The 27,737-nt window shown below is 42.1% G+C and overlaps 1 protein-coding gene across 1 annotated transcript in view; it reads left to right on the forward strand.

Annotated features, from left to right (window-relative positions):
- The window catches only part of HTRA3 (HtrA serine peptidase 3), a 148,119-nt gene that overhangs the window by 88,312 nt on the left and 32,070 nt on the right, over positions 1-27,737 (forward strand). The window contains exons 4-5 of the mRNA XM_053704174.1: positions 536-730; positions 18,996-19,028. Coding sequence (XP_053560149.1) covers positions 536-730; positions 18,996-19,028 — 228 coding nt within the window. The remainder of the gene's footprint in view (positions 1-535; positions 731-18,995; positions 19,029-27,737) is intronic.

The raw sequence follows: 27,737 nt of genomic DNA on the forward strand, positions 1-27,737 counted from the left end.
TTTTTGTTATCCACATTTATTTATTTACTTTTTTAAATAAAGAATGCAGCTCTAGATAAATGGCTGACAACTCCCTGATCTCAGGGCTAACTCACAGGACAAGCTGATATGGATATCCTTGAAGTCAGATCAAGAACAAATGGATTTATGTATGAATAATACTTCTAGTGAAGACAAAGTTACTAAAATAGAATAAAATATAACCAATAAATATGGATATCTCGGATCTTTGCTCTAGATATTAAATGGTGGTGTCAGTGGATGTGACTGACACCTATTAATGGGGGCGATGAGGGAAAGTATCTGAGCAGAGTTAGCACAAGTGAGTATTGTTGGCATTTCATAGGTGGAGCTGTTGGTTTAGGGTGCGGTCAGTTTTGTAGAAATAAAGATGGAGAAGGTATATTTTCTCCTCCTCAGCACTATGGCTGTGCAACCTATAGGATGGGGGGGGGGGGGGGGTTGTGCATCACCGTAGAGCTGTCTTTGGGTGGTGTAATGTAACTATCCTTTGCTGTGTTTGTTTTGATTGTAGAAGAAGTTGCAAGTCCTGCTGCTCGGACATTCAGCAGATCTGAGGCCTGGAGAATTTGTAGTCGCCATTGGAAGCCCGTTTGCCTTGCAAAATACTGTTACAACAGGGATTGTCAGTACTGCCCAGAGGGATGGGAAGGAACTTGGCTTAAGAGATTCTGATATGGATTACGTTCAAACAGATGCCATTATTAACGTAAGAGGATTGCTCTCTTATAGTGTCTAAACAAATACATTCTTCAATGAGTTTAGATAATAAGTGTAACATTATATATATTTAGAGAATCATGAAATTATATTTCCATCTTAATATGGGAAGAGTCCACAGCTGCATTCCTTACTTGTGGGAAATACTGAACCTGGCCACCAGGAGGAGGTAAAGACACCCCAGCCAAAGGCTTAAATACCTCCCCCACTTCCTCCTAACCCCAGTCATTCTTTGCCTTTCGTCACAGGAGGTTGGCAGAGAAGTGTTTCGGAGTAGTCTCTTATAGAGGGTAGTACTCTTCGAGATGGGACTGGAGTTTTAAGTAGTTCTGTCAGCCTCTCAATGAGAGCATGGATGAAAGTTAGAGTCCGGAGATGCAGGGAGAGTCTTTCTGCAAAACCATCCTGACTCATTAACAGCTCCATATGCAATCAGCGTTGACGAGTTTCGCTGCCTGCTTTCTTTACTCAAGTGCATGTGAGAAGCGACGCTACTATCTGTCACACTTGAAGGGCCGTGTTCCTGTTCCACGGCGTAGATTCTTGTAAGATTGTTTCATATTTTATACATGTATGATAACGCAAGAAGACAGGGTCACAGTGTGACTCCTTTTATCTGTATAGAATCAAGGGTTAATATCTCCTTAGGAGGATTATTGAACAGGGGGGGGATAATCTTATATGTTTATTTGATTTTATGCTGCTATATCTGTGAGATGTAATGGGCTTATAGGCTGTTATGGAACCTACAGGTTTCACTTTCACTTTGAGAGCCATGCAGCTTACAAACTTGGCGCGCTTTCACATAGCAGGGATGGTCCTGCATTGTGCACTATCACCTAGATTACGAGTTTTGCGTTAGAGGCTGTGTGGTGCTAACAAGCAGTTTTCACTCACCGCTCACTTACCTGCAGCGCTGGTATTACGGGTTTTTACAAACCCGGCGTTAAAAGGCAAGAAGTGAGCGTTGTGCAAACTTTTGCTCATTACCGCACTCCAATACCAGCGCTGCTTAAGTCAGCAGTGAGCTGGTTGCACGTGCTCGTGCACGATTTCCACATAGGTATCAACGGGAATAGCCGGCTGAGAAAAAGTCTAACACCTACAAAAAAGCAGCGTAAAACTCAGTAACGCAGCCCCATTGATTCCTATGGGGAAACACATTTTATGTCTACACCTAACACCCTAACATGAACTCCGAGTCTAAACACCCCTAATCTTACACTTATTAACCCCTAATCTGCTGCCCCCGACATTGCCGACACCTGCATTATATTTATTAACCCCTAATCTGCCACTCCGGGAGACACCTCCGCAACCTTCATTATCCCTATGAACCCCTAATCTGCTGCCCCTAACATCGCCGACACCTATATTATATTTATTACCCCCTAATCTGTCCCCCCCAACGTCGCCACCACCTACCTACACTTATTAACCCCTAATCTGCCGACCGGACATCGCCGCCACTATAATATATATATTAACCCCTAAACCACCGCACTCCCGCCTCGCAAACACAATAATAAATTGTATGAACCCCTAATTTGCCCTCCCTAACATCGCCGCCACCTACCTACACTTATTAACCCCTAATCTGCCGCCCCCAACGTCGTCGCCACTATAATAAACATATTAGCCCTTAAACCGCCGCACTCCCGCCTCGCAAACATTACTTAAATATTATTAACCCCTAAACCTAACACCCACTAACTTAAATATAATTGAAATAAATCTAAATAAATATTCCTATCATTAACTAAATTATTCCTATTTAAAACTAAATACTTACGTATAAAATAAACCCTAAGCTAGCTACAATATAACTAATAGTTACATTGTAGCTATCTTAGGGTTTATTTTAATTTTACAGGCAAGTTTGTATTTATTTTAACTAGGTAGAATAGTTATTAAATAGTTATTAACTATTTAATAACTACCTAGCTAAAATAAATACAAATTTACCTGTAAAATAAAACCTAACCTAAGTTACAATAACACCTAACACTACACTATAATTAAATAAATGATCTAAATTAAATTAGCTAAAGTACAAACAACCCCCCCAACAGTAAAAACCACCACCCACACAACCAACCCCCCCAAATAAAATACTATCTAAAAAAACCTAAGCTCCCCATTGCCCTGAAAAGGGCATTTGGATGGGCATTGCCCTTAAAAGGGCAGTTAGCTCTTTTGCCGCCCAAAGTCCCTAACCTAAAAATAAAACCCACTCAATACACCCTTAAAAAAATCTAACACTAACCCCCTGAAGATCGACTTACCGGGAGACGTCTTCATCCAAGCCGGGCAAAGTGGTCCTCCAGACGGGCAGAAGTCTTCATCCAAGCCGGGCAGAAGTGGTCCTCCAGACGGGCAGAAGTCTTCATCCAGATGGCATCTTCTATCTTCATCTATCCGGCGCGGAGCGGGTCCATCTTCAAGACATCTGACGCGGAGCATCCTCTTCTGGCGACGACTAAAACAGAATGAAGGTACCTATTCTATCAGCCAATCGGAATTAAGGTAGAAAAAATCCTATTGGCTGATGCAATCAGCAAATAAGATTAAAGTTCAATCCTATTGGCTGATCCAATCAGCCAATAGGATTGAGCTGGCATTTTAATTGCTGTATTTAAGTCGTTTTGCGGTAAGGCCAAACAAGTGTGCGGTACACCTATACCTGCAAGACTCGTAATACCAGCGGGCGTAAAAAAGCATCATTAGGACCTCTTAGTAATTCCTGTTTATATGGTGAGGAGGCCTTAGTTCCGCCCTCTCAATTATGTTCCATATGCTTTGATAATGTGATCATATCAAACATGTTTGATACCACGGAGCCGTCCACCTCTGAGGAGTTGTCATTCAGTGAGGGGCATACCCTACATTCTTATATCTCTACACATGCAGTTTTCCTGTAGCATTAGTGATCCTCCATCTGGAGGGGGCCTTTTTCACCAGACGTTACTGCGCAGTTCAGATGGCGGTATTTGCAGCCTTTAATGCCCTGCTAAGTCTAAGCGAAAGGTTACATATTGCACTCTTTCCCAGAGTACATCAGATAATTTATTGGATTTAACTGAGGACTATCTGAAGATGAAGCTCTTTCTGAGACTTCAGAGTATGAACATTCTGGGTCGGAGTCTGCTGCCTCTAAACCTCCGACTGTGGAGGAACCAGACTTTAGTTTAGGAATTTGCACTTTCTTCTAAGGGAAGTTTTTGGTGAATTCAGAGGTTCCAGAGGCCAAATTGCCTGATGAACCTTTAATTCCTAAATTGGATAGAGTTTGAGGACAGGGTGGTACCTTAACCCTATCCTTCCCTGCTCCTGTTAGATGGCGAACATTATTATGAATGAATGGGACAGGATTGGATTCCTTTTCCCCCTCTTCTTCCTTTTACAAATTGTCCCCGGTCCTGGACTGTCAATGGAGTTGTTAGGTTTCGTCCATAAATGGGATGGTGTTATCTTCACCCTTGCTAAACGTACTACTATCCCGCTTGAGGATAGTTCTTCGTTTGAAGAGCACATGGATAAAAGATGGAAACTCTGTTAAGAAAGATGTTTCAACATACAGGATATTTGTTTCAACCGGCGGCGGCTGTTGCCGCGTTTACTGGAGAAATTACCTTCTGGTGTGACTCCTTATAGGATTTGATCGAGGTGGAGGGTCCCCTTGACGTTACTCAGAAAAGATTTACGGCCTTGAGGTTTGCTAAATTCTTTTATCTGTGCTGCTAATAGGCAGTTTATTCACTTGAATGCTATGGTTTCAGCCTTTTTTGTTCAGGTCTGTCTCGCTCTGGCTGAAGTCATGGTCTGCGGATATGACTTCTAAGTCTAGACTTCTTTCCTCCCTCTAAGGGAATGATATTGTCTGGTCCAGGCCTGGACTCAATTATCTCCACGGTCACAGGGGGCAAGGGTGCCCTCCTACCGCAAGAGTATATGAACTAATCTAAGGGATGATTTTCATTCTTTTTGTTCCGATGAAGCCCATGGCAGCAGTCCTCCGCTAAGCTAGAGCAAACCAAGAGCTCTTGGAAGCCGGATCAGTCCTGAAATAAATCCGAGCAGAGCAATAAACCCGCCGAGTCTATGACAACATGAATGGGCGGTCCCTGGTCCTCTTCTGGATCGTGTAGGGGGCAGTACGTCACTCTTTTCAGTCGCTTGGTTCAGGGACGTGCAGGATCCATGGGTCCTGGAGGTCATAACTCAGGGTTACAAGATAGGTTTTAAGTCTCAGCCACCCAAGGGCAGATTCCTCCTGTATTCCTGACCATAAAGAAGGGAAGCCTTTCTGGGATGTGTATGGGATCTTTCCTCTAGGAGTTATTGTCCTGGTGCCTATAGCAGTGAAAGGTGTGGGATACTATTTAAACCTGTCGTGGTCCCTAAGAAGGAGGGAACTTCCATCCGATTGTGTACCTAAAGTGCTTAAGCAGGTTTTTAAATATCCCCTCGTTTAAGATGGAGACAATAAGATCTATTCTTCCCCTTGTTTGAGAGGGGTAGTTCATGACCACAATAGATCTGAAGGATGCTTCGTTTACGTACCAATCCTCAAGGACCACTTCCAGTTCCTAAGGTTTGCATTCCCTGACCAGCACTTCCAGTTTATTGCCCTTCCGTTTGGTCTAGCTAAAGAAATTTTTTGAAGAGTGGACTATTCGAAATATCTCCTCTGTTTTATTCAATCCCATGGATGGCAGATAATCTAGAGAGAGTTCTCTTGTATCAAATACCAGGGTAGAATTCTCGGGTACTATAATAGTCTCCATAGACATGAGAATATTTCTAACAGACCAAAGACGTTGCAAGCTAGCTTCAACATGTCTTGCCTTCCAGATCTCCTTAAGGCCATCTGTGGCTCGGTGTATGGGGTTGATTGGTCTCATGTTGTCCAACTTGGACATCATTTCCTTTGCCAGGTTTCACCTCAGACTGTTGAAACTGCGCATGCTGAACTAGTGGATCGGCGATCATTCGGATCTGTCTCAACAGATTTTTCTGGACAACCAATCGGGAGAATTGTTCTCTTGGTGGTTTTGTCCGGAGCACTTGTCCTGAGGGACGTCCGTCTCAAGACCATCCTGGGTGATTGTGACTACGGTTGTCAGGATAGGGAGCTGTTTGGGGTGCCAGGAAGGCACAGGGCCTCTGGTCTCAGGAGGTAAAGCTCCCTCCTGATCTCATTTTGGATCTTCGGGCAATATACAATGCTCTGAAGGCTTGGCCTCTGCTGGGTTTGTCCCAGTTAATCAGATTCCAATCAGACAATATATCCTCGGTGGCTTACATCAACCATCAGGAAGGAACAAGAAGCTCCCTAATTATGAGGGAAGTATCTCGGATACATTTGTTCGCTGTCAGCGATCCACATTCTGGGTGTGGACAACTGGGAAGCGGATTTCCTCAGCAGACAATCCTTCCATCCGGGAGATCTCCATCGAGTGTTTGCAGAGATTTGCAAGGGGAAGATCTAATAACCTCTCAATACCAAGCTAGCCAGATTTGGGTCGAGGTACAGGGATCTTCAGGCGAAGCTAAAAGATGCATTAGCGGTGCCTTGGAGGTTCAATCTAATTTATCCTTTCTGACCATTGCCACTACTTCCTAGTGTAGTGCCTCGAGTCAAGCAGGCATCAGTGATACTGATTGCTCCGTCTTGGCCACGAAGGATGTGGTTTGCTGATCTAGTGGGGATGTCATCATCTCCTCCATGGAAGTTGCCTTGTCGCAGGGATCTGCTGACCAATGTTTCTTTGTTCATCAATGTCTAGATTCTCTGAGGCTGACTGCGTGGAGATTGAACGCTTAGTCCTAGCCAAGAGAGGGTTTTCTGAGTTATTTTTACTCTCATTCAAGCTCGTAAGCTTGTCGCATCTATCATAAGGTGTAGAGGACCTACTTATTCTGTTCTCCAGGATGAACTGCAGAAGGGCTTTTCTGCAAGTCCCCTGATGGGACAGTTTTCGTCCCTGTCTGTGTTACTGCACAAGAGGTTCGCTGAGCTTCCAGATGTGCAGCCATTTGTTCAGGCTCTGCTGGGATCAGACCTGTGTTTAGATCTAAGGCTCCTCCTTGGAGTTTAAATCTTGTTCTTAAAGTTTTGCAATGGGCTCCGTTGGAGCCTATGCATGAAGTAGACATTAAATTGTTGTCTTGGAAGGTTCCTTTTCTACTGGCTATTGCTTATGCATGCAGAGTATCTGTGATTGCTGCATTGCAATGCGTCCCTCCTTATCTGACTTTTCATGCCGATAACGCTGTTCTACGAACCAAGTTAGGTTTTCTTCCTAAGGTTGTGTCAATTCACAACATCAATCAAGAGATTGTGGTTCCTTCATATGTCCTAATCCTTCTTCGTCAAAGGAACATTTACAACGTATTTCTGGATGTGGCTTGTGCCTTGAAGTTCTATCTTCGAGGCCATGAAAGAATTAAGACAAACCTCTTTTTCTGTTTGTTCTCTTTTCTGGGAAGCGTAGGGGTCGGAAGGGCCTCTTCGACTTCCTCATCTTTTTGTCTGAGGAGTGTCATTTGTTTAGCATAGAGACGGCGGGACATAAGCGTCCTCTGAGGATTACGGCTCATTCTACGAGAGCAGGGCCTTCAAAAATGAGGTCTCTATGGATCAGATTTGTAAGGCGGCTACCTGGTTCTCCTTACATACTTTTTCCAAAATTTTACAAGTTTTTATGTTTTTGCTTCTGCTGAAGCAGCCTTCGGGAGAAAGGTTTTGCAGGCTGTGGTGCCCTCAGATTAGGGTCCGCCTCTCTTTTTTCCCTCCCGTTAGCATTCTGTGTACTCTACAGCTTGGGTATATGTTTCCCACAAGTAAGGAATGCAGCTGTGGACTCTTCCCATATTAAGATGGAAAACATAAATTATGCTTACCTGATAATTTCATTTCCATTTGTATGGGAAGAGTCCACAGCTCCCGCCCGTGTTCACCGATGGGCGGCTCTAAATTTGAAATTGTTTCTTCTGGCACCTTTTTCACCCTGATATTTCTCCTACTGTTCCTTGTTCCCTCGGCAGAATGACTGGGGTTAGGAGGAAGTGGGGGAGGTATTTAAGCCTTTGGCTGGGGTGTCTTTGCCTCCTTTTGGTAGCCAGGTTCAGTATTTCCCACAAGTAAGGAATGCAGCTGTGGACTCTTCCCATACAGATGGAAATGAAATTATCAGGTAAGCATAATTTATGTTTTTGTTTTGGTAACAAGCAATAAAGTATAAAAAAAATGCAGCTGAATAATTTTCGCCATACAGTTACAAGGGTCATAAAAGTAAACTTGCTCATGTAAAACAATGTGTAATGAACTATTCTTAGTTTACCTTAAAGGGACAGTCTACTTTGAAATGGTTATTGTTTAAAAAGATAGAAAATGCACTGAGATAAGAGGTGGCCTTCAGGAGCTTAGAAATTAGCATATGAGCCTACCTAGGTTTAGTTTTCAACAAAGTATGCCTACAGAACAAAGCAAATTTGATGATATAAGTAAATTAGAAAGTTGTTAAAATAGCGTGCCCTATCTGAATCATGAAAGTTTAATTTTGACTTGACTGTCCCTTTAAATGTAAGAGGGAGGTTACAATGATATATTTCAGTTTTTTTTTAGAAAGCTTCTTTTAAGTTTCTTTTTACAGCATTTTTTTTAATCATTTAATTTGTCCATAAAGAGTTAGAGGCTATTTTTCCAAACCATTCTATAATGACATGGTTAACATTTAAAGGGACAGTCTAGTCAAAATGAAACTTTCATGATTCAGATAGGGCATGTAATTTTAAACAACTTTCCAATTTACTTTTCCTTCTTAATACAGGGAGAGTCCACAGCTGCATTCATTACTTGTGGGAAATACTGAACCTGGCCAACAGGAGGAGGCAAAGACACCCGTGCCAAAGGCTTAAATACCTTCCCCACTTCCCTCATCCCTCAGTCATTCTTTGCATTTCGTCACAGGAGGTTGGCAGAGAAGTGTCAGAAGATTTTGGAGTAGTTCCTTTGGAAGGGTATCTACCCTTCGAGATGGGACTGGAGTTTTAAGTAGTTTTGTCAGCCTCTCAGTGAGAGCATTGCTGAAAGTTAGAGTCTGGAGATGGAGGGAGAGTCTTCCAGCGAAACCATCCAGACTCATAATAACAGCTCCTAAGCAATCAGTGTTGACCAGTTTCGCTGCCTGCTTTTCTTCACTCAAGTCCATGTCAGAAGCAACGCTACAGTCTGTCAAACTTGAAGGGCCGTGTTTTCTGTTCCACGGCATAGATTCCGGTAAGATCGTTTAATTTTTTTTTTATTATTTTTTTTTTAGGTTTCAAAAGAGCTTTATTGTAAAACTGTTCAAAATATAACATATAAACTGGGCTCAAGTTACAATGTGAGCCATTCCATATTCTAACATCAAAGATATGTACTATACACATTTCGGGATTTGGATTGTAGGAATTTTCAAGTCCTTATTAAGTTTATCGCTCCGAGTAGATTCTGAAGAGTTCTTTCCCCCACTCCCATTAATATGTCTCTTGGCCACTTTTGGGCCAAAGTCTGAGTGTCCAGACTGCAGAAGTGGGTGCGTGGGGTAAATGAGTTCCTTCATGAGCACATAAACATTATAGATAGTTATTTAATTCAAATGCATTAAAGTTTAAGCCCTTCATGGGCTATTGTCTCTTTTTCAACCTGTTTTTTTTTTTTTCCATAACTATTGTGTTTCTTCTGTGTTATACATTATACGGAGGTCTAACCCAACAAATAATAGATGAGAGTATATTTGAACCTGGATGGGGTAGGAGGTGGGACGGGGAAATGGGAAAAGGGTAAGTCTGATGTTTAACGGCTGCGCTTATTCAGCTGTTTTCTGAAGACCTGCGTATTTCTTTTCAATATGTGTGCATAGTGAACTTCTAGTGTTTAGTATTTTAGTGCGGAGTATGTTGTGAGTCTATTAGGTCTGGGGGGCCGTAATTCACTCTGTCTCATGGTCTAATCACTATCCCTATGTGCATTCCATCTCAACGTCATGTACTCATGTATATCTGTTTTACCTATTGTAAGAAAATGGTACCTTTCCATGATGAGTTGCTGTTCTACCTGCTGTTTCCATTCTATTAGGTTAGGTATTTCTTTGGATTTCCATTTTAAGGGTATAAGTGCTTTAGCGCTGTTAAGCATGATATACAGTAGGTTTTGCTTTATGTCATCTTTAAAATTCGGTATGTCATGGAACAGTAACAGACCCGGACCCTCCTGAACCGTTGTGTCTAATGTTTTGTTGATGTGTTTAACCACGTCTTCCCAGTAGGGTTTTAGTCTATCACACCCTCACCATACATGATACATGTCAGCCACTTCACCGCAGCCTCTCCAGCATAGGTTATTGGCCTGCTTGTAAATTTTTTGTAGCCTCGCTGGCGTAAGGTACCAACGAGACAAGTATTTAAAATTTGTTTCTTGTGTTTTAGCTGATATTGATGCTTTTTTGTGTTGTCGGAATATCTTTAACCATTCGGTGTGATCTATATCTATGTGTAGTTCCTTGTGCCATTTGTGGCAGTATGAGGGAAGCTGTTCTCCTTCTGCATTGAGTAATATTTTGTGTAATGTTGATACTGTGTGTCGGGGTTAGTGTGGCATTGAGCACAGGGTTTCGAACGGGGTCAGCTGCCTTGTTAGGCTCGATTTCTGTTTATGCGATTTTATATAGTGTGATATTTGTGCATGTAGAAACCAAGTTAGAGTTATTTTCGCTAACTCTTCCCGTGGTATTACTTTCTCTTTTGACAGAATGCTTTTAAAGGTGTGTTCCCTTAAATGTGTGGTTCTTCCTTGCTCTGTTTTGATCTGAAGTGAGAAGGGTAGGTCTGGGTTTGCTATCAGTGGTGTCAACGGGCCAGGTCTAGTGGTGATACTTGCGTTAGTGCTTATCAGCGTGTCCCATTGAGTGAAAAGCTCATCCAGCAATGGGAACTTCTGAATGATGTCTGATCTATGTTTTGTTTGAAGCCATGCTATCCAACCTACGTTTTCAGTTTGCAATATTTCTTTGTCTATTTAAATCCATTGCTTGGATTTAGAGTTATGGCTCCAGTCAATAATTCTTTGTATTAGTATTGCCTGTCTATATTTTTTGATATCTGGAAGTCCCAACCCCCCTTTGTCTCTTGTCATATGTAATGTTCTTCTGGGTATCCGTGGCCTAATTCCACCCCAGATGAATTGTTCTATGTTACGTTGTATTTGGGGAAAGTAATCTCTTGTTAGTGTAATCGGTAGTGTCTGCAAGACGTAAAGTATACGGGGAAGCATATTCATTTTTATGACGTGTATCCTTCCTAGCCATGAAATGGTTTTGTTCTTCCAGCGCGAAAGATCATCTGTGATTTCCTTTAATAGTGATCTGTAGTTTGCTGTGAACAAGTCTTGTGGTTTGCGTGTGATCAGTATTCCTAAGTATTTTAATTGTGTTGGTTGGTACCTGATAGGGCATGTGCTTCTCACTTTATTTAGTATGTGTGTTGGGACATTGATGTTGAGCAGTTCTGATTTATTCAAGTTTAAGTGGAAGTTTGATAAACTACCATATTCTTCTAGTGTTTTCAATAGTGCTGGTATTGACTTATCAATGTTTGTCAGCGTTAGCAGCACATCGTCGGCATACATTGCCAGTTTGTATTCGCTCTCTTTTGTGTGCACACCTTTGATGTCATCATTGGCTCTTATGTTACTTGCAAGTACTTATATCGAGATTGCAAATAATATGGGTTGAAGTGGGCAGCCCTGTCTCGTGCCGTTACTTATTTTGAAGGGTTTGGAAAGGACTGAATTGGCCCCTACTCTGGCTGTCGGGTTGGTATAGAGTGAGAAGACCTTTCCTATGAAATTATCTCCTATGTTCATGCCCCGCAGGGTGGCCCTGAGAAAATCCCAGTCCACCCTCTCGAAGGCCTTTTCCGCATCTGTTGAAACCAGTGCTAGCTCTTGATGTGTGTTTTGGGCCAGGGCAGTTAACTGTAAGATTTTGAGGGTATTATCTCTTGCCTCCCTTCCTGGTATAAACCCTACCTGATCTGTTGCTATTGATTGAGGAAGGTATGAATTTAACCTATTTGCAAGGATTCTGGCATAAATCTTTACGTCAGTATTTAGCAGCGAGATGGGTCTGAAGTTCTCTGGTGTGTCTGGCGTCTTACCAGGTTTTGTTAGTACTGTTATGTGAGCCTTGAGCATTGAGGTTGGGAAGCCGTTCGTGCTGTCTATGGAGTTGAATAGGTGTACTAATTTAGGGGCTAATATTTGAATGTATTTTTTGTAGTATTTTGTGCTGAACCCATCTGGGCCTGGGCTTTTCCCTCCTGGTAATGATTTAATTGCCTTTTTTGTTTCTGTAATGTTAATTGGCGCATCTAGCGTTTCTGATTGGTTTTCGTCTAGCTTGGGTAGTTGCGCTTTGGAGATATAGTCAGATATAACTTGACTTTTGCGGTTCGGTAGTTTATTTATGTTATTGCTTGTTGAGATGTTATAGAGGGAAGAGTAATATTCGCTGAATTCCTCTGTCACAGAAATGCTATCATGTTTAATTTGGCCTGATTTGGTTTTTATTTTGTGTATGTGTGTTTTGAGGCGCTTGCGTTTCAGCATTCTAGCAAGTAGCTTCCCTGCCTTGTTTCCCTGATCATAGTATTTTTGTTGCAACTTTAATGCCCTACTCTGCTGTTCTTTTTGTAGCAATATATTAAGCTCTGACCTCGCCTCTGCTAGTTGTGCGCCTAGCTCAGTGTCTTTTGGATTTTGTTTGTGGGAGGATTCTAACTGTTGAAGTTCTGTGAGGAGTGTATTATATTTGATTCTGTGTTGTTTTAGGAGGTTTGCTTTGTGTTTTAGTAATTCTCCTCTTATGACGCATTTGTGTGCTTCCCATATGTTGACCCAGGATGTTTCTGAGTTTGTATTTATTTGGAAGTATTCAGTTAGTGTTTTCTCTACATTAGTGTGGATGATAGGATGGTCCAAAAGCCCATCTTCTAGCCTCCATATGTAAGGTGTTATTGGGCTGCTGGGCCAGATGATTTTCACATTTTTAAATTGTATAAACAGCAGACAAAATATCAGAAGCTTGCTATGAAAAAATGCGCTATGTTAAAGGTGATAAAAACAATCAGAATTAGATATTAAGTATACAAATCTGAATACCTATTCAATATTCAACTATCTCAAGTTTGGTACTGTGCCTGAGGGCTGTGGCCATCTCCTCCAGCGGCACTCTTATAAACATAAAGTATCTATTACAATAGCAGGGTATAACATTTAATCAATCAAGGTGTACGACCATATAGTTGATCCCCCCTCCCTCCATGTTATTATATATGTATCCCCTTTACACATATTCAAGTGTTGTTATTTTGGCTGTGCACGTCTATTGGTATACAAGTAAGATTTGCCATATAAGGATTCAAGTTTAGCATCATTGTACATCACTTAAGGTATATAGTCAATGTCTTTATTATACTTATCTGTCCGTCATGATGGTACTCATCTGTAGATAGTAGAATCTTCTATGGGGTGGTATTTCTTATTGAGGAGGTAGCTTGTTGAGACTGAGTGTTCTTGCTGGGATCTTCTTCTCCTTGGTTTGTTGGTCTTTGTGTTCTCATTGTTGTGCGATCTGGAGGTGGTGGGACTGGTATCTGAAGGATTTCGCAGAATGTTTCAAGGTCTTCTATATGGCGGAGTGTAGCGGTACAGTATTTTCTTGGACCTTAGTACCGCAGTCACAAATTGCAGGTCCCTTCTTTTTTGTAATGTGGTGGGACTTAAGTTCGTGAAAATTTGTATTGCTATTCTGTCGGGCATGTTTCAGCACCTCTTCTTTGTCTAGGAAGTTGAGAAACTTCACAATTATATCTCTCTGCGGCGCTTTTGCAGGTGGCTTGGGTCGCAACGCCCTGTGTGCCCTTTCCAGTATAATGTCGGGTGATGTATTATTGCCCTTTACAGTTCTGAAAAGGTCTTGTAGGTAGCCAGGTATTGCCGATGTTTGAATGCTCTCTGGAACCCCTCTGATCCGTAAGTTGTTCCGCCGCCCCCTATTATCTAGATCTTCCACCTTTTCCATGAGGTTGTGTATTATTTCTTCCTGGTTATACGATAACTGGGAGAGGTGTTGTATGTCTTGGGTTGCAATGTTGTGTCCTTCCTCCAGCGTGGAGACTTTGCGCTCTACCTTCTTTATATCTTTTTTTATTTCATTAAACATATCACGCATATCTGTCATTGCTGTTTTGATATCATCTTTCGTAGCTAGCAACATTAGATCTGCTTTAGTAATTTCTCCAGATTTGTTTTCTAATTGAGGCCCTGTTGTTTGGTCATTTATCTGCGCCATTTCTTCAGTGCGTTCATTATTTGGTGTTGTGCTGTCTCTTGGCTTTAAATACTGGTTTATTTTCTTTGCTTTCGTTGTGGTATCTGACTTAATTTTTTTTGCTGGCATGTCCAATATTCTAACTTTTCTTAACCTGGGGTTCAATGCTGTGCTGTTTAGCTATTTTCTCACTGCTTCAGAAATTGCAGGGTGTGCTTATCAGTTATACTGTATTATTCACTGCAGTTATGTTCCAATAGCAGTAAAGTTTGTGCTTTTCCAGTCTTACCAATGCTTTGCCTGTGCTTTATTTGAGTGCAGCAATGGTGTAGGTGATTTGAAGCAATGATGAGGTGTCTCAGGAGGCAGCGGTTTAGTGTGTGTTGTTAATTTAGTATAGCTTATGTCCCTTGCAAAGTAGCTTGTTTGTGCTGTTTATATGTTTATAGCACCTCTGCTTATTTCACTTTGTATTGTATCTTTATTTTTCCCCCTCTCTATCACCTCTGACTGCGGTGGTGGAGTTTAACTTGGGGAGGCTTGACGGATTTTGTGTCAGCTTTGTGCCCGCACGTGCAACGCTCTAATTGTCTGTACCTTGCTCTCTTAGGCTGCCTACTGACTGATGCAGCTTTAAATCTCTGCCTCCGGTATTGATTTTACTTTTACTTGCGCTTCGGTTCGCTCTGTGGGCTTATGTGTTGCAGTATGTGATAGTTACCCACGTGGCGGCCGCAGCAGTCTCCCTTTATGGCGCATCTCTTCTTTTCTCTTTAATGCTCCGGATCCGTTGTTGCGGTTGGCAGTCGCCTTATTTTAGTCCCTTCATGTTAGGACACCTCTCTGTTAATTTTTTATCTGCCATAGCCCTGCGTGTGACTGTTAGAGTGCCAGTCTGGAGGATAGTGGCCCGAGAGCTGTTCTATTTTGCGGCCATTACTCTATGCGGCCAAGCTCCGCCCCAGATCATTTAATTTTTTTATACATAAGTTAACGATAGAAGACAGGGTCACAGTCGGACTCCTTTTATCTTGTGGAATTAAGGGTTAATATCCCCTGAGGGGGATTATTGAACAGTGGGGTTTTCAATCATATTTGTTATGTGATTTCTACTGCTTTATGTGTAGAGACGTTTGGGCTCATAGGCTGATTGGAACGTACAGGTTAATTTTTTATAATTCATATTTGAGAACTGTGCAGTTTTATTAAGCTGGGGCGCTTTTCCTTAGCAGGGGTGGGCCTGCATGACGCACCATGTGACCGGGAGTGGTCACATTTCTTCCATTTCCTATTCCTGACCGAGTGTCTGCGGAGAGGAGTGAGTTTCTCTATCTGTCTGGGTCATAGGAGGTGGTGAGTGCCCCAACCATTTGGGGTATAAGGTGCCAGTTATTTTTTTTCTATAATTTAAATTAGACGAGTTATGGAGGATTTTGATGACTTAGAGGGGGATCCCTCTAATACAGAATTTGATACCTGTGTATATTGTGAGGAGGCCCAGGTAGTCCAGCCCTCTCAATTATGTTCCGTATGCCGCAACAGGGTGTTCTCATCAACCAATGTTGAGATGTTAGAAACCACTGAGCCATTGATTCCTCGTCCCGTGAGGTGTGTTCCCTAGAATCTTCTGTTCCTACAAATGCAGTTTCCCCGGGTATTGCTGATCCTTTGCCTTAAGGGGGCTTTTTCCACCAGATGTTACTGTGCAGTTCCGCATGGCCATCTCTACGGCCTTAGCAATTTCGCCTCTTCCTGCTACGTGAGAGCAAAGGGTTAATCCATTCACTCCTGCCCAGGACCGTCGTGTAAATTGATGATTGTATCCGATCAGTCTTCTGGGGATGCGGTTCCCTCTGAGGCTTCAGAGGTAGGACCTCCAGGGTCAGAGTCTGCTTATTTGATTCCTCTGACTGAAGAGGATTTAGCATTTAGATGGCACGCCTGCGCTTCTGGGAGAAGTTCTGGCAATGTTAGAGATTCCTAGTACTTATCTGTCAGTCGAATCTCAGTCCTCTAAATCAGATCTGGATTAGACGGGTGGAGTAGGATGGAGATCATATTCCTTCTCATCTATATATATATATATATTTTAGTATCCCAGTTCCGAGCTCTATAGGGAGGTTTGTGTCGTATGACAGGCAGGACCTGTTTTTGCACATTCCTTCTTGGCTACCGCTTTTTGTGCACTTGCCTATTTCCCTTTTCTAGTCTGTTTCAGGGTAGTTTTTTGTTCAGAGCTCTTGGTTGTTGTAGAAACTCTTTTTAGGAAGACGTTTTGTCGTATGGGATATTAGATACGGACGACTTCGGTTGTCACAATTTCTGGAGACTTCCTGTGGAAGCATCTCGGTCTCAGTTCGAGGTGATGGTTCCCTCGATATTTTCGAGACAGATTTAAACCATGGAGCTTATACTTCTTTATCTGAATTATTCTCTGTCCTCTAGCATAAGCTGGAACTTCATAATTTTCTGTTTAGCCCTTGAGTTGCTCTGGCAGATATGTCGGTTAAGTCTACTCTTTCCTTCTACTCGAGAGAAGGAGTTATTTCCGTGTTGACCTGAGCTATTCCGGTTAAGTCCAGGCAGAGCAGGTCCACCTAACCTAGATGACAGGAAAGACATGTTTTAGGTACTATCTTGGATGGGCGCTTGATTCTGAATCATATAGGATCCAGGGGTCCTAGAGGCCGGAGCTAGGCTTTACATCCAGCCTTCTAAGCAGTTTTTCTTCTCTTGATTTGTCCTTCGGCAGAGAGAGGGAAGCTTTTCAGGTGACTTTAGGAGTCATTGTCCCGGTACCTATCGCACAGTTGTTTCATGGTCCAATAAAGGGAGGGGTCTCCCGGGCTATTTGGGTTCTATGGTCCTTAAGCAGAGCTTATCATGTCTCCTTCTATTTGGGGGAGAATATAAGGTTCTCTCTACCTTTTGTTTGGGAGGATCATTGTAGGATCTTTGTCGAGAAGGATATCTTTCCTTATTCATTCCTCTTTTTGAGTAAAATCCGGTTCTTATGGATCGTCTCTTCCAGTAAACCTCATTTCTGATCTTAGTTTTTTTGGGGGGGATCTGGGGTTTAACTTGGCAGTATCCTGATTCCAGAATTATCAGTAGCGCCCTGGTCTTGGCGATTCTGGTTTACTTACCATTGTCTGTTAAAAGACTTGTAGGGATTTTCATCTGTCTTCTTTGATCCTCAGAGATGGATCTAGAACAGAGTTCTCTGGTATAGGCGCCAGGGTGGATCCCTGGATGCTAGAAAATTATAGACAGGAAGATTTTTCCTTAGATCTTGTGAAGTTAGAGTTTACTTCATCAGGTTGTGCCCTTCAGGCCATCGCTGTGGTGGGGGGTGATGTTTTTGTCCTGGGGCCCTTCTTGGGTTTCTTCCTTTGACAGGTCTCTTTTCTTCCTAAAGTTGTATCTATTTGTGACTTTAATTGAGAGATTGTGGTCTTTTTGATATGTCCTATTCCTTCTCTAGAGGGAAAAGGTTTTCTCTTTTTATGAAATCGTGCCTTGATGTCGTTTTTAGGCTACATAAGAATGGACAGATTTCTCTGTTGAATATTTGTATCTGGGAAGCGCAAGGGTCAGAAGGCATTGGCCACTTCCTTATTTTTAGTTGAGGAGTGTCTTCCGCTTGACATAGGAGACAGCAGGACACAAGCCTCCTCAGAGGGTTACGGCTCAGTTTGAGAGCAGTTATGTCATTTTGGGTCTCTGGCATGAGATCTCTATGGATCTGATTGTTGGGCGGCTACTTGGTCCTCCTTACTTTCTTTTTCCTTTTTGAAGCAGCCTTCAGGAGAATGGTTTTTTGCAGGCTGTGGTGCCCTCAGATGGGGACCGCCTCTCCTTTTGCCCTCCCGTTAGCATTCAGTGCCCTCTATAGCTTGGGTATAATTTCCCACAAGTAATGAATGCAGCTGTGGACTCTCTCTGTATTAAGAAGGAAAACATAAATTATGCTTACCAGATAATTTCCTTTCCTTCTGTACAGGAAAAGTCCACAGCTCCCGCCCATGTTCTCCAATTAGCGGCTTTACATTTTATCTGGTTTCTTCTGGCACCTTTTTCACCCTGTTATTTCTCCTACTGTTCATTGTTCCCTTGGCAGAATGACTGGGGGATGAGAGAAGTGGAGGCGGTATTTAAGCCTTTGGCTGGGGTGTCTTTGCCTCCTCCTGGTGGCCACGTTCAGTATTTCCCACAAGTAATGAATGCAGCTGTGGACTCTCCCTGTACAGAAGTAAAGGAAATTATCTGGTAAGCATAATTTATGTTGTATCATCAAATTTGCTTTGTTCTCTTGGTATTCTTAGTTGAAAGCTAACAGTTTTTCATAGCTACAGGGCGTTAGTTCATGTGTGCCATATAGATAACATTGTGGTCATGCCCATGGAATTACTTATGAGAGGGCACTGATTGGCTAAAATGGAAGTCTGTCAAAAGAACTGAAATAAGGGGCAGTCTGCAGAGGCTTAGATACAAGTTCATCACAGAGGTAAAAAGTATATTAATATAACCGTGTTGGCTGTGCAAAACTGGGGAAGAGTTAGAAATCTGATTAATAATGCATATAAATAAAGCACATGATGGTAAAAATTAATACGCTATACTGATTATTCTTACTTTTGATGAAAAATGAAACTTCCAAATATATAAAAACCTTCTAATCAGCACAAAGAGCCACGATAAACCCCTGTTCGCTTGGGCCCAACTGTTTCCTCGCCACTTTGAATTTGATTTAATTTGATTTATTGTTAAGTTATTTTTGCCTAATTAGAATAAAATAGAGCTATATTTAATCAAAGCATTTGATGATAAATAACTGTATATCTACTTTGTTCATATTATTTTTCTTTTTTGTTTTAGTATGGGAACTCTGGAGGTCCTTTGGTTAATTTGGTAAGTAATAATTTTCAATTATATTTTTGTGTACAAATGGCTCTTTCTTAATTTGTTTAATCATGTTGAAATTTGTTGTTTCATAAATTGTGTATCTAAAACTTTCAAAAAAATAAAGAAAATCTTTATGTCAGAGTATGAGTGGACAGTGGACTGTAAAGTTGGTTTCCCCATAAAGGGATATGAAACCTAAACAATTTATTTTGTGATTCAGACAGAGCCTACAATGTTAAAAAAACGTTCAAATTTACGTCTGTTATAAAATTTGCTTTGTTCCCATGGTATCCTTTGTTAAAGAGATACCTACGTAGGTGTCTGGAGCACCACATGACAGGAATAGAGCTGTAATCGAATGTTCTTGCAAATGGATAACATTCTTGCAAAACTGCTGCCATTTAGTGCTCCAGAAATGGGCAGGCTCTTAAGTTTACGCCCATCCTTTTCAACAAAAGATACCAAGATAATGAAGAAAAAAATATAATATAAGTAAAATAGAAATTGTGTAATATCACATGCAATTGAAACATGAAAGAAAAATGTTAGGTTTCATATCCCTTTCATGATTTTACAATGACTTGTTTAACCAGCTGCAGAGTTTAAAATGAGTGGGAAATTGCACCTTTGTTTATATTTTTGTATATGGAATAGCTCTGTATCTTATCTCTGTATACACATTGAGACCAATACTTGGGGCACGATAATCAGAACTTTGCAAGATGTGAGTTAACACACTGACCTTTACAGTGGCACTCCTTAGGGAATTATTTATAAAGGGAGCTGCCCCTGAGAATAGCGAGATGTCTACCATAAAAGTTAGTAAAGCGTGCTAGACAGGTAAACTTTGGTAGGGAGAGGAAAGTTAGCTGGGGGCAGGGGATGCACTTTAAAAATTAATTATACAACTCAGGGATGTCCACAGCACTTTTCAAGTCAAAACAATTCCTTTATTAGGACAGAACAGATTAAAATATGGTAACGTTTTGTGCGTTTCCAACCTTAAAGGGACACTGAAGCCATGATTCAGATATAACATGCAATTGTAAGCAACTTTCTAATTTACTCCTATTATCAATTTTTCTTCCTTCTCTTGCTATCTTTATTTGAAAAAGAAGGCATCTAAGCTAAGGAGCCAGGACAGTCTACACCGGAATATTTATTGTTTTAAAAGATAGATAATTCCTTTATTACCCATTACCTAGTTTTGTATAACCAACATAGTTATATAAATACACTTTTTACCTCTGTGATTATCTTGTATCTAAGCCTCTGCACACTGCCCCTTATTTCAGTTCTTTTGACAGACTTGCATTTTAGCCAATCAGTGCTGGCTTCTAGGAACTCCACGTGCATGAGCACAGTATTATTTATATGAAACACATGAACTAACACCATCTAGTAATGAAAAACTGTCAAAATGCCCTGAGATGAGAGGCGGCCTTCAAGGACTTAGAAATTAGCATATGAACCTCCTAGGTTTAGCTTTCAACTAAGAATACCAAGAGAACAAAACAAAATTGGTGATAGATGTAAATTTGAAAATTGTTTAAAATTACATGCCCTATCTGAATAATGAATGTTTGTTTTGGACTAGACTGTCCTTTTAAGGCCCTGACTAGGATCAGACCTGTGTTTAGAAAGATGGCTCCGCCATCGAGTCTCAATCTTGTTCTTCGTGTGGTGCAGCATGTTCCTTTTGAGCCTATGCATAATGTTGACATTAAACTGTTATCTTGGAAGGTTTTGTTTCTATTGGCTATTGCCTCTGCTCGCAGAGTCTCTGAGATTTCTGCCTTGCAATGTGACCCCCCTTACCTTATTTTTCATGCCAGCAGTTTTATGTACTAAGTTAGGTTTCCTTCCTAAGGTGGTGTCGGATCACAACATTAATCAAGAGATTGTTGTTCCTTCCTTGGGTCCCAATCCTTCTTCGGCGAAGGAACGTTTGCTTCACAATCTAGATGTGGTTCGTGCCTTGAAGTTCTACCTTCAGGCTACTAAGGAGTTCAGACAATCTTCATCTTTGTTTGTCATCTATGCGGGTAAACGTAGGGGTCAGAAGGCCATTACGTCTTCCCTGTCTTTCTGGTTGAAGAGTGTCATATGCCTAGCTTATAAAACAGCGGGACAACAGCCTCCTGAGAGGATTACGGCTCATTCCACTAGAGCAGTAGCTTCTTAATGGGCTTTTAAGAATGAAGTGTCAATGGATAAGATTTGTAAGGCGGCTACCTGGTCCTCCTTACATACATCAAACTTGTAAAATTTAGAAAAAGTATTTGCTTTGGCTGAAGCAACGTTTTGGAGAAAGGTTGTGCAGGCTGTCGGGCACTCAGATTAAGGTCCGCCTCTTTTTTGTTCCCTCCCGTTATTCATTTAGTGTTCTCTGGAGATGGGGTATTGTTTTCCCAACAGTAAGAAATAAAGTCGTGGACTCTCCCTGCCTTATGAAAAGAAAACAAAATTTACCCTTACCAGATAAATACCTTTCTTTCCTGGCAGGTAGAGTCCACGACCCCGTCTGTAAATTATTCTTTGTTTGGGCAGTTCCCTTTTTTGTTTTTTCTTCTGGCACCTTTATACCCTGATGTTTCTCCTACTTTTCCTCATTCCCTCGGCCGAATGACTGGGGGGATAGGGGAAGTGGGAGGGATATTTAAGCCTTTGGCTGGGGTGTCTTTGCCTCCTCCTGGTGGCCAGGTGTTGTATTCCCAACAGTAAGGAATGAAGTTGTGGACTCTCCCTGCCAGGAAAGAAAGGAATTTATCTGGTAAGAGTAAATTTTGTTTTGAATTTATTTTTCTCAACACTCTCTTTATTGCGGCAAGGCAATCCCTTTGGAATGCGTCACTCTTTTGTGAGCATGTTTGTGGTTTGTTTTCCATATTATTATGTTTTATTCACCAAGCTGTACTGTTTCAGCCAGGCTTTACTTCCATGGTTCATTACTGCGCCACTGTTACTCATATTTATGGTGTTACCCATGTTTTTGCAGTCCATTGTATACCACACAGAAGGCCCAATTTATTAATGTCCAGAAGGACAAGATTTGATATTACGAACCTGTCCACCCGGCCTTGTTGCAAGTAGGCAATATACGCACCCCTCCATATTTAGTCTTAAGACTGCTGCTACTTAACTAGCGTTTCAGGCTTCTTAGCGTGAGCCTGAAATAATGAGGCCCAGAAGCTGCTTTCGCACCTTGATAAAAAATGTCCTTTATCTTCCTTTTCCATTGCTCCTTTTTGGAATCTTAAATAGCCATTCTAGTGAAAGAATTCTTCCTCTAATTAGTTCATGTGGTTTTATCACTAGTGACCCTGCAATGCTATGTGTTCAACCCCCGCAAAGGGATTAAACCCATAGTTAAGGTACCACTCAGTAGCTGCAGAGAAGTGCTGGTCCCAAGTTGAATCTTCTGCTGACCCAATCAGCAGCAGTAGTAGTGCATCTGGTTCATGCAACTACCACTGCTGATTGGATGAATTGGGTCAGCGACTATTTCTGTTTAGGACCAACACTTCTCTGTATCTTTGGAGTGGTACTTTAACTATGTATTGCAGTGTTTCTGGTGATAAAATGATATACGCTAACAAATTAGAGCATGTCATTTCTTCAGCATAATGGTCCTTTATTCAAGTTCTCCAGCAAAGTTTTGTGCCAGGCTTCTGTCTTCTCTGTATGAAATAATAGATTAGTTTTGTGCCTCTTTTGTCTTTTTTGTAAGTGTAATTACAGAGAAGTATCTAAATTATTGGCAAGGATACTCCCTTTAAATCTTTTCTGGGCTGTTAAGGTTTTCATGCCCCACGGGTCTATTAGTTTGTGATATTCCTGACCACTTTCCAATAAGATAATCCAGAGGTTTTTTTCCTCCATTTTTTCATCTTCTCTGTATTTTCTATTATTATATAAATGTATTTCTCCAACATAGGTGTGTCCGGTCCACGGCGTCATCCTTACTTGTGGGATATTCTCTTCCCCAACAGGAAATGGCAAAGAGCCCAGCAAAGCTGGTCACATGATCCCTCCTAGGCTCCGCCTACCCCAGTCATTCTCTTTGCCGTTGTACAGGCAACATCTCCACGGAGATGGCTTAGAGTTTTTTAGTGTTTAACTGTAGTTTTTATTATTCAATCAAGAGTTTGTTATTTTGAAATAGTGCTGGTATGTACTATTTACTCAGAAACAGAAAAGAGATGAAGATTTCTGTTTGTATGAGGAAAATGATTTTAGCAACCGTCACTAAAATCCATGGCTGTTCCACACAGGACTGTTGAGAGCAATTAACTTCAGTTGGGGGAACAGTGTGCAGTCTCTTGCTGCTTGAGGTATGACACATTCTAACAAGACGATGTAATGCTGGAAGCTGTCATTTTCCCTATGGGATCCGGTAAGCCATGTTTATTCAGCAAGTAAATAAGGGCTTCACAAGGGCTTATTAAGACTGTAGACTTTTTCTGGGCTAAATCGATTCATTATTAACACATATTTAGCCTTGAGGAATCATTTTATCTGGGTATTTTGATATAATAATATCGGCAGGCACTGTATTAGACACCTTATTCTTTAGGGGCTTTCCCAAAGCATAAGCAGAGCCTCATTTTCGCGCCGGTGTTGCGCACTTGTTTTTGAGAGGCATGGCATGCAGTCGCATGTGAGAGGAGCTCTGATACTTAGAAAAGACTTTCTGAAGGCGTCATTTGGTATCGTATTCCCCTTTGGGCTTGGTTGGGTCTCAGCAAAGCAGATACCAGGGACTGTAAAGGGGTTAAAGTTCAAAACGGCTCCGGTTCCGTTATTTTAAGGGTTAAAGCTTCCAAATTTGGTGTGCAATACTTTTAAGACTTTAAGACACTGTGGTGAAAATTTGGTGAATTTTGAACAATTCCTTCATGTTTTTTCGCAATTGCAGTAATAAAGTGTGTTCAGTTTAAAATTTAAAGTGACAGTAACGGTTTTATTTTAAAACGTTTTTTGTACTTTGTTATCAAGTTTATGCCTGTTTAACATGTCTGAACTACCAGATAGACTGTGTTCTGAATGTGGGGAAGCCAGAATTCCTATTCATTTAAATAAATGTGATTTATGTGATAATGACAATGATGCCCAAGATGATTCCTCAAGTGAGGGGAGTAAGCATGGTACTGCATCATTCCCTCCTTCGTCTACACGAGTCTTGCCCACTCAGGAGGCCCCTAGTACATCTAGCGCGCCAATACTCCTTACTATGCAACAATTAACGGCTGTAATGGATAATTCTGTCAAAAACATTTTAGCCAAAATGAACACTTATCAGCGTAAGCGCGGCTGCTCTGTTTTAGATACTGAAGAGCATGACGACGCTGATAATAATATTTCCGAAGGGCCCCTAACCCAGTCTGATGGGGCCAGGGAGGTTTTGTCTGAGGGAGAAATTACTGATTCAGGGAACATTTCTCAACAGGCTGAACCTGATGTGATTGCATTTAAATTTAAGTTGGAACATCTCCGCATTCTGCTTAAGGAGGTATTATCCACTTTGGATGATTGTGACAAGTTGGTCATCCCAGAGAAACTATGTAAAATGGACAAGTTCCTAGAGGTGCCGGGGCTTCCAGAAGCTTTTCCTATACCCAAGCGGGTGGCGGACATTGTTAATAAGGAATGGGAAAGGCCCGGTATTCCTTTCGTCCCTCCCCCCATATTTAAAAAATTGTTTCCTATGGTCGACCCCAGAAAGGACTTATGGCAGACAGTCCCCAAGGTCGAGGGAGCGGTTTCCACTTTAAACAAACGCACCACTATACCCATAGAGGATAGTTGTGCTTTCAAAGATCCTATGGATAAAAAATTAGAAGGTTTGCTTAAAAAGATGTTTGTTCAGCAAGGTTACCTTCTACAACCAATTTCATGCATTGTCCCTGTCGCTACAGCCGCATGTTTCTGGTTCGATGATCTGATAAAGGCGGTCGATAGTGATTCTCCTCCTTTTGAGGAGATTATGGACAGAATCAATGCTCTCAAATTGGCTAATTCTTTCACCCTAGACGCCACTTTGCAATTGGCTAGGTTAGCGGCTAAGAATTCTGGGTTTGCTATTGTGGCGCGCAGAGCGCTTTGGTTGAAATCTTGGTCGGCTGATGCGTCTTCCAAGAACAAGCTACTTAACATTCCTTTCAAGGGGAAAACGCTGTTTGGCCCTGACTTGAAAGAGATTATCTCTGATATCACTGGGGGTAAGGGCCACGCCCTTCCTCAGGATCGGCCTTTCAAGGCAAAAAATAAACCTAATTTTCGTCCCTTTCGTAGAAACGGACCAGCCCAAGGTGCTACGTCCTCTAAGCAAGAGGGTAATACTTCTCAAGCCAAGCCAGCTTGGAGACCAATGCAAGGCTGGAACAAGGGAAAGCAGGCCAAGAAACCTGCCACTGCTACCAAGACAGCATGAAATGTTGGCCCCCGATCCGGGACCGGATCTGGTGGGGGGCAGACTCTCTCTCTTCGCTCAGGCTTGGGCAAGAGATGTTTTGGATCCTTGGGCGCTAGAAATAGTCTCCCAAGGTTATCTTCTGGAATTCAAGGGACTTCCCCCAAGGGGGAGGTTCCACAGGTCTCAGTTGTCTTCAGACCACATAAAAAGACAGGCATTCTTACATTGTGTAGAAGACCTGTTAAAAATGGGAGTGATTCATCCTGTTCCATTAAGAGAACAAGGGATGGGGTTCTACTCCAATCTGTTCATAGTTCCCAAAAAAGAGGGAACGTTCAGACCAATCTTAGATCTCAAGATCTTAAACAAGTTTCTCAAGGTTCCATCGTTCAAGATGGAAACCATTCGAACTATTCTTCCTTCCATCCAGGAAGGTCAATTCATGACCACGGTGGATTTAAAGGATGCGTATCTACATATTCCTATCCACAAGGAACATCATCGGTTCCTAAGGTTCGCATTCCTGGACAAACATTACCAGTTCGTGGCGCTTCCTTTCGGATTAGCCACTGCTCCAAGGATTTTCACAAAGGTACTAGGGTCCCTTCTAGCTGTGCTAAGACCAAGGGGCATTGCTGTAGTACCTTACTTGGACGACATTCTGATTCAAGCGTCGTCCCTTCCTCAAGCAAAGGCTCACACGGACATTGTCCTGGCCTTTCTCAGATCTCACGGATGGAAAGTGAACGTGGAAAAGAGTTCTCTATCCCCGTCAACAAGGGTTCCCTTCTTGGGAACAATAATAGACTCCTTAGAAATGAGGATTTTTCTGACAGAGGCCAGAAAAACAAAACTTCTAGACTCTTGTCGGATACTTCATTCCGTTCCTCTTCCTTCCATAGCTCAGTGCATGGAAGTGATCGGGTTGATGGTAGCGGCAATGGACATAGTTCCTTTTGCGCGCATTCATCTAAGACCATTACAACTGTGCATGCTCAGTCAGTGGAATGGGGACTATACAGACTTGTCTCCGAAGATACAAGTAAATCAGAGGACCAGAGACTCACTCCGTTGGTGGCTGTCCCTGGACAACCTGTCACAAGGGATGACATTCCGCAGACCAGAGTGGGTCATTGTCACGACCGACGCCAGTCTGATGGGCTGGGGCGCGGTCTGGGGATCCCTGAAAGCTCAGGGTCTTTGGTCTTGGGAAGAATCTCTTCTACCGATAAATATTCTGGAACTGAGAGCGATATTCAATGCTCTCAAGGCTTGGCCTCAGCTAGCGAGGGCCAAGTTCATACGGTTTCAATCAGACAACATGACAACTGTTGCGTACATCAACCATCAGGGGGGAACAAGGAGTTCCCTAGCGATGGAAGAAGTGACCAAAATCATTCTATGGGCGGAGTCTCACTCCTGCCACCTGTCTGCTATCCACATCCCAGGAGTGGAAAATTGGGAAGCGGATTTTCTGAGTCGTCAGACATTGCATCCGGGGGAGTGGGAACTCCATCCGGAAATCTTTGCCCAAGTCACTCAGCTGTGGGGCATTCCAGACATGGATCTGATGGCCTCTCGTCAGAACTTCAAAGTTCCTTGCTACGGGTCCAGATCCAGGGATCCCAAGGCGGCTCTAGTGGATGCACTAGTAGCACCTTGGACCTTCAAACTAGCTTATGTGTTCCCGCCGTTTCCTCTCATCCCCAGGCTGGTAGCCAGGATCAATCAGGAGAGGGCGTCGGTGATCTTGATAGCTCCTGCGTGGCCACGCAGGACTTGGTATGCAGATCTGGTGAATATGTCATCGGCTCCACCTTGGAAGCTACCTTTGAGACGAGACCTTCTTGTTCAGGGTCCGTTCGAACATCCGAATCTGGTTTCACTCCAGCTGACTGCTTGGAGATTGAACGCTTGATTTTATCGAAGCGAGGGTTCTCAGATTCTGTTATCGATACTCTTGTTCAGGCCAGAAAGCCTGTAACTAGAAAGATTTACCACAAAATTTGGAAAAAATATATCTGTTGGTGTGAATCTAAAGGATTCCCTTGGGACAAGGTTAAGATTCCTAGGATTCTATCCTTCCTTCAAGAAGGATTGGAAAAGGGATTATCTGCAAGTTCCCTGAAGGGACAGATTTCTGCCTTGTCGGTGTTACTTCACAAAAAACTGGCTGCTGTGCCAGATGTTCAAGCCTTTGTTCAGGCTCTGGTTAGAATTAAGCCTGTTTACAAAACTTTGACTCCTCCTTGGAGTCTCAATTTAGTTCTTTCAGTTCTTCAGGGGGTTCCGTTTGAACC

This window comes from Bombina bombina, chromosome 2 (genome assembly GCF_027579735.1).
Source record: "Bombina bombina isolate aBomBom1 chromosome 2, aBomBom1.pri, whole genome shotgun sequence".
Taxonomy (NCBI): domain Eukaryota; kingdom Metazoa; phylum Chordata; class Amphibia; order Anura; family Bombinatoridae; genus Bombina; species Bombina bombina.